General features: G+C 39.8%; 1 protein-coding gene across 1 annotated transcript in view; it reads right to left on the reverse strand.

The window, feature by feature from the left end:
- tns1a (tensin 1a) overlaps positions 1-8,133 on the reverse strand; it is an 87,378-nt gene that overhangs the window by 10,383 nt on the left and 68,862 nt on the right. Inside the window, exon 17 of the mRNA XM_016514099.1 lies at positions 282-1,814. Within this exon, the coding sequence (XP_016369585.1) occupies positions 282-1,814 (1,533 nt within the window). The remainder of the gene's footprint in view (positions 1-281; positions 1,815-8,133) is intronic.

An 8,133-nucleotide genomic window follows, 5' to 3' on the forward strand; every position in this document is an offset into this window, starting at 1 on the left:
ACTGCATGCTCTAATTATGTCAAAATGAGGCTGGGTAGAGTCATATCCTGATTATCCATCAAGTTGTCACTTACAAACTTTAATAATGAACCATAACAAATGCATGCCAGCTTCAGCGAACTTTGTTAATTTTTTATAAATTACTCCAAAATACAGAGGCAAATCCAAAAAATGCATCACATAAACTATAGATTATTTATAAACTTTAGTGGACACTTTTTTCAAGTTTCAGTCATCTTATGCATGCAGCAAAAGCCATGTACTCGTTCCTTCTTCCTCACCTGCCACACGGTGGGCCACAAGTCCCTCAAGGTTTAGCATCTCGTCCTCAGACTTTGGCTCAGGTTCTTTTGCAATCGTAACAGGGGGCAGTGGGGATGATGATGTGCTGTAGCTTTTCTGAGGGCCTGGGAAAGTGCCCTGAAGGTCTGGAGAGTAAGACACCTCGTTGCTTCCTGGGTAGACATACTGGGGCTTGATTGGAGATGGGAGGGGTAAAGTTGGGGATGGTGTTGTAACTGAACCTCCACGGATACTGTAGGGATCTTGCTGATACATAGGTGAAAAGGCCTGCGGGGACTGGTAACCCCTCTGATGGTGCTCAGATAGTGGAGTCATGGGGTAAGCAGGTGATGATCTTTGTGAGGACTGGCCAAAACTGGCAGAGGAAGAGAGAGGTGGGCCACCAGTGACACTATAGATGGCCTGGTCAGCCTGGTAAGAAGGTCTGGCTAGTGTTTGGGCAAATGGTGGATGGAAAGCTGAGATGTACTCTCCTGGGGGAGCACTCTGAGATTTGTGAAATGGTGTATGTGAAGGCTCCAAGTCAAGCATGAGCATGTTTAGGGCATCTATAGACTGTTCTACATCCTGCTGTGAACCACCTCCACGAGTTGGGAAGCGTGGCAGGGCACCATTCGAGCCAAAGAAAGGGTCATCCACAAGACCATATTGATGCCAAGCACTGAGCCCTCGCTGCACTGCCTCTCGGCTGCTTGTGTTACGTTCAGGAGCTTGTGGCATGTACTGAGGTCCTCCATCCAGCATCAGACCACCATATGACTGCGAGCGGTACATTCCTTCATTTTGCCCACTGTACTCGATCAGTCCATGTGCTGATGATGACCCTCGAAGCTGGTGCACAGGCATCTCCTTTTTAGGCCTCCGCTCAAGGAAATTCCCACGTTGTCTCTCTACAACTTCCACTACAGTGGACTCAGTGACTGGTTTGCTGTCAGCTGGTGTATCTTGACCCTCAAAGGAGGAGAGTGTGCCAAGACTGCCTGCACTGTTATCTCCTACCTGGCTTTCTGGCAGCTCGTCGTCAATTATGTCAGTTTCACGCTCAGCACCAGCTTGTCCGTTAACATGGACCTGGGCAGGCACAAGGTGCCGCACTCCAACCCCTGGACTTGTGTTGGCAAAAGAGAGGAAATTCTGATGAGGGAGAAGTGGTGGTCCCTCTGACCCACTTAGAAGCTGTTCCAACACTCGATTCTCACAAGGGCTAACTGCAGTCTCAGGGGGAGCTTGGCTCACAGGCCCTGAGGATGACAAAGACTGTTGAGCATCATCTGTGCGGTCTGTCTTAACAGAAGCAGAAGAGTTTCCTGAGTCACTGCTGACAGAAAGAGCGTGGTCTGCAGCTGGTAGTGGATGGTTGGCAACCGGAAGAGGAAGTGCGTGTTCAACTACAGGAGGAGCACGGTCAGTTGAATAAGCACCATTGGCTGACACAATTCCCTCAAGAGAGTCTTTCTTCTGAACCCGGATGTAAAGGCTGCCGTCTACTGGACCTTGAGAATGAGCAACATCTGAAAAAAAGGTTATAAAAATGGACTCATTAACATTATAGAATCACTTTGTCAGTTTTCTTCATTAGAAACAGTTTTCTCTGTTCTAGTTCACTCAAAAATGAAGTGTATTATATAATTTGCTCACACTTATGAAATGCCATTGAACCTATACATTCTTTATTCTGCAGTATTCTTAAAATGGCACATACGACACATCCTCTGTGTTCAGTACCTTATCTGAAGTCATACCATAGCTTTGACAACAGAGGCCAAATTTAATCCGCTATTAATCCTTTCACTGGTGAGTTTAAAATATTCTAGCGGTCCCCCCAGAGTGAGTTTTTTTTTAGGCGACCATTATTTTAGAACGTTTCCCCTTACTGTTTCCATGGCGACGCGTCATGCTTGTCATGTGCCACAATAACACTGTAAGACAGATGGATCGCTTTTATTTTGTTTTTCCTTTTTTATTCAAAATATTCAACTTGCTTAACAAATCTGACATTCCGATTCACAAATATGTGTAAATGAGTGTGTTTTGTCGTTTAAAATCCTTTATAAATTATCTTGATCATGACCAATAACGTGAGATGGGCGCCACCATGTTTGTTCGCTCTGCAGTTCAGAGAGTCCTGTCAGATTTACAGCACGTAAATGTATCAGTTTCTCCCGAAATACATGTAAGTAAGTGGCCGATGAACTGGGAGAAGAATAGAGTGAACTTTATAGATAGTTGTGATAATATGACAAGCGCAGTGCATGTCTCTCTCTGGCTCAGCGTCAGCCAAAGCGCGAAAGCACAGTTTGAATTTGGCAGTTACATGTATGTGACGTCACTGAACGTTCTAAATCCCATATGTGGGACCGTACTCCCAGGGGCACGGAAATAAAAATCCCATATGTGGGACTGTACCGCTCAACAGGTTAACTAAAAATCTGTCTACGAAATAGAAACTGAAAAAAATCTGTCTGTGTATTTTTCTGTTTAAGTATTGGTTTTCATTCACTCAAATTCATTCACTCACACACAGTCCTTCACAATGTCCTTCCAAAAAAAAAAAATCCTTCAGTCCTTCAAGATTAAATCTTTTTGTCTTTATTTCTGTCTTTATTTCTGCTTTAACAGAAATAAAGTAAAACACATATTTTAATTATTTTCCTGTGAAGATTTGGCTAGGTGGATGAAATTTCCAGTGGAGTAACGGATGGTTAGTCGGAGGTTGAATGTTTTGTGTGTTTCATGTATACACTAAAAAAAAACAAAAAAAAAACACATGATCAAGTCATGTCAATTTTCCATTGACTGAACCAACAACTGAACTTAAAACTTGGTTCTGCTGAAAGCCACAAATTGCATTTTGCTCCTCTTTTTCTTTTTGCATGTGGGTCATATTTTATTATAGCAGTGTTAGATTTCTTTCTTTCTTTCTTTCTTTCTTTTTTAAATTAAAGTGGTTTGCCTCTTTAAGCCATTTTAATTTGTATAGAACTTTTCACAATCCATAGTGTTTAAATGCAACAGAAATGTCTTACGAATAAATCTTCAAAAGATGTTTGTAGAGAGAAAAATCTTTGAGAGAGACAAGACTCATGGGGAGCTCATTCTCATGTCATTACAATGAATGTCTAGTTCTGTCATGAAACTCTAGATTGTGCAGGCTAATAGGCACTTAACACAATCTGCTGCTATCACATTATTCACTGCACGACACAAGCAGATTGGTCTCTGTTCAATCTGCAGTAATGCAGCTCAACATTTTAATAGTTTGGCTAAGTCTTGCAGCGCAAAATCCTCAACCTCCCCCAGCTCCACCACTATAGATCTACTATGGATAATTTCTTGTATGCTATTTGTGCAGCAGCAGAATGTCTTACATGCACCCAGCAGTGTGTCTGTGTATGTACTAGCAGTAGCAAGTCTGCATACTTTGCTGAAACGGCAGTAATCAACACAGTTATAATCAACAGCAGCAGCATGTATAATAGATATATTCCGCCAAGACCAAATATATTAAAGGGGTCCTATTATGCTTTTTCACTTTTTCAACTTTAGTTAGTCTGTAATGTTGCTGTTTGAGCATAAAAAAGATCTGCAAAGTTACAAAGCTCCTGTCACATCCATTAACATGCTAAATTTTTCAAAGACTTGTCATGATAGAAATGTACATAATGCTAAATATTATCTAATTATATAGCATGTGTTATATAAGTTATATGGGTAGCATTTATTTTGCAGTCCTGCTCCGGGTGTACATACTATGTACTTATTATAGCAACTACAATAACTGGGTAATATTAGTACCTAGGTACTAAACTTAGTACCTAACTAGGTACCAACCCTAAACCTAACCTTAACCCATGTAGTTACCTTATACTACCAGTACTTGGATAAGTAAAATGTAAGTACAATGTAAGTACATGTACTGTAAAATCAAGTGTAACCATTATGTGTTTATTGAATAAATGGATTGATTACATTTCAATGTTCAAGGTATCAATGTTACCAAGCGAATGTTAAAACTGTTAGGATAATGATTAAATTGTATAGATTTGAATATATTTAAAGTCTGTCTTAAATTGACTAGTGTGATGCAGGCAGTTATCACTGATGTCCTTTGCTGTCTAGCTGATACAGTATAGGTTGTAGCTGGCAGTTCTATGTTGATTTATAGTCTTTTGAAATCCATCCTAATGACTGGAATGATGTAGGCAGGTTTTCAGTCTCTCACTCTCTGGCTGGTATAGATTGTAGAGGACATTTTCTATTAGTATGGATAATTTTTTTCTCATTATATGTGACCATCACATGTGGTGTTCCCTAAGGATCCATCTTAGGGCCTCTCTTTACATGCTTTGTTCCCTCTGGCTTCTATCTTCCACAAATACAAAATCTCATCAGTTATGCCGATGGTTCTCAGCTTTATCTCACACACCCAGTCACCAACACAACACAACACAACACAACACAACACAACACAACACAACACAACACAACAACACAAAAAGTGACGCTAAAGGGGTACCTTGAGCGTCAGAAAGCGACGCCAAAGGGGTCCTGACCAAGCGTCAGTATGTGACGAGTTGGGAGTGAGAACATGTTGCAGTCACAGCTGTTTTCTAGGTAATCTATTAAACCTCAATGTTAGGTCCAACTAATAAATGAGAAATTTGCACTACTGTACAACACAACACAACAACACAACAGAGGACCTTGCATGTCGAAAAGTGACGCTAAAGGGGTACCTTGAGCGTCAGAAAGCGACGCCAAAGGGGTCCTGACCAAGCGTCAGTATGTGACGAGTTGGGAGTGAGAACATGTTGCAGTCACAGCTGTTTTCTAGGTAATCTATTAAACCTCAATGTTAGGTCCAACTAATAAATGAGAAATTTGCACTACTGTACACCTTCAACCATACTCTGCACAGTAAACACAGGTCAGTCAGATCAGATAATATAATTCTCATTGCTTTTCTGTTTTTCCCTTCTTTTTCATTTTTTATTATAAGTAGTAATAACAGCAGCAGCAGTAGTAGTAACTGTCATGTGTCTTTTGTTCTGTTGTGTTTCAGAGACTCTTATGTTGACACTTTCAAGCATTCTTAATTTGTGTTATGTTCCTTTTGTATCTCTTTTCACTCTTCCTGTTATTTATTATTTCCATTGGTTAATAATTTTATTCTACACTCTGTTTCAGTTGCCATTTGTCGGTTTTAACTGTTCCTATGTTTTCCTGTGAAATACTATATACTGTGATGCTGTAGTCAATATTTCTGTTCATGAATTCTTTCTGTTTCTCCTAGAGTCTTGTTTTAGTATGCTACTGAGTTTTTCTTTTCATTAATAAAATTGGCTGCAATTAGACCCCCTAATTCTTCTTTCTTCAACTACACGTTATAATAATTAATTGTATATTTAATTCCAATGTAATGCATTTATTATTTTACTTTAATATTTTGCTTATATTATTTAGAAATCATTGATTGTGACGGTCTATTGGGCTAATAGGCTTGAGCCGAGGTTGCAGGTTGAGTCAAGGCAAATGAGACAGCAACTATAACATTTATAAGATTCCACAATTGCCCAATCATCAATGTGTTGTGTATTCTCATCTCCCAGCCCTGGTAATTGGAACACTGCCTTGGTAAAGAAGCTTATGCTATAAACTGGAAAAGGACACATTAAAATATGTAACTTAAACCTAAGTAGTATTGTGTAACTAATGAATGATTGTTGGTTGGGGTTCAGAAAATATGCACAAACCTGCCTGCCATGATGATGGCCAAGTTTTACTAAGTCTGTCTAGCAACAGCCATGGTATTAGGTTAGGACCAAGGGAATGATATCATGGGTAAATAATGCCAAAGTGTTGGTCAAGAGAGAGAAGAGGCAGAGGACCATTGCAGTTCAACATACCATAATCATGTTATGCTCGCCAAATTTATAAATAGAGAGTGAAAGATAAGGACATACTAATAAATAACAGAAGGACAAAGAGTAAAAAAAAATCACGGAATGAGAGGAGACAGACATTATGGCAGCAGGGAGAGGTTGAAAAAAGATTACGAGGTGGGAAGCAGACATGTAGACAGCTAGGCAGAAATATAGAACGGCTAACTGACAGACAGACAGACAGACAGACAGACAGACTGACTGACAGATAGACAGACATGGGGGGTGAGTATATTATGCCAATTTACAGAAATGAAATAGGTAAGCAAATGGTAAGCTGACAGAAATGGCAACTACATGAAAAAGCCTAAGAGACAAGTTACTGTAAGAGTTAAAACAATTGAGGTGGGGGTGGGCTGTTTATATTCAACATGAAGTCACATAGCGATCCAGCTGCTGCTCAGTAAGACTGCACAGCTCATTCACATTCAGCATAACATCAGCACACACACACACGCCACCAACCCTACACCTAAACCTACCCCTTACAGAAAACTACTGGCAATTTTGGAATTTCATAAAACACCCTTTTGTATGTTTTTTAAGCCTTTTGTTTTACGGAGACACAGGAAGTGTCCTCATAAACCATGTTTATGTAGTAGTACCCATGTCATTATACACATTTGTGTCCTCATAAACCATATATACCAGTACACACACACACACACACACACATAGATCGATAGTTACTCATACTGTGATAGGCCTGTAATATTTTTGTGTTGTAAATGATACAGATGTGTGTGGGTAGGCAAGGTTGACTGTTACAACAATGTGGTTTATGGGGACTCTCCATAGGCGTAATGGTTTTTATACTGTACAAACTGTATTTTCTATCGCCCTACACCTAAACCTACCCCTACAGAAAACTACTGGCAATTTTGGAATTTCATAAAACACCCTTTTGTATGTTTTTTAAGCCTTTTGTTTTACGGAGACACAGGAAGTGTCCTCATAAACCATGTTTATGTAGTAGTACCCATGTCATTATACACATTTGTGTCCTCATAAACCATATATACCAGTACACACACACACACACACACACATGCACGGATACAGGGCACTGCTCAGATTCTTTGCAATTACTTGTTGCAAACATGTTTAATTTAAATAAAATCTGGTAATGAAAGGATTTAAGATTAAATAAATTCAGATCAAATATCAAGAGAGATAACATTGTCATTGGCAGTGAATCTATGTTTATTTTGTTCCAATTTTGTAGTGATTAGCCAAAGAATCTATGATTTAGCTTCCTATTACCAATAATTTTACAGGATTGGGGCGCTAAAGGGGCCAGTCATATTTTCTGCTGGGTCCAGCACCCCTCTGGCCCACCCCTGGCTTTGCTTATGATAATTACAGATTTTACAGGTGCTGACAGCTAACTTAGTCTCAGATTTTTAAGAAGGCTGAGATACAGAGCTAAAGCCCCAGCCCCCATTAAATAAATTCAGATCAAATATCAAGAGAGATAACATTGTCATTGGCAGTGAATCTATGTTTATTTTGTTCCAATTTTGTAGTGATTAGCCAAAGAATCTATGATTTAGCTTCCTATTACCAATAATTTTACAGGATTGGGGCGCTAAAGGGGCCAGTCATATTTTCTGCTGGGTCCAGCACCCCTCTGGCCCACCCCTGGCTTTGCTTATGATAATTACAGATTTTACAGGTGCTGACAGCTAACTTAGTCTCAGATTTTTAAGAAGGCTGAGATACAGAGCTAAAGCCCCAGCCCCCAAACAGTGTCTAGTTGGGGTCCAAAAAGTACTTGGAAAAACATCCCAGAATTATTAGCATTTACAGCATGCATTCAACATTGCATGGATAAGTTATTGCCAAACTTGATGGTCCATTAGCATGATTAAAGAATCCCCCCCCCCCC

This window comes from Sinocyclocheilus rhinocerous, unplaced genomic scaffold, assembly GCF_001515625.1.
Source record: "Sinocyclocheilus rhinocerous isolate Xijiao unplaced genomic scaffold, SAMN03320098_v1.1 scaffold806, whole genome shotgun sequence".
Lineage (NCBI taxonomy): Eukaryota > Metazoa > Chordata > Actinopteri > Cypriniformes > Cyprinidae > Sinocyclocheilus > Sinocyclocheilus rhinocerous.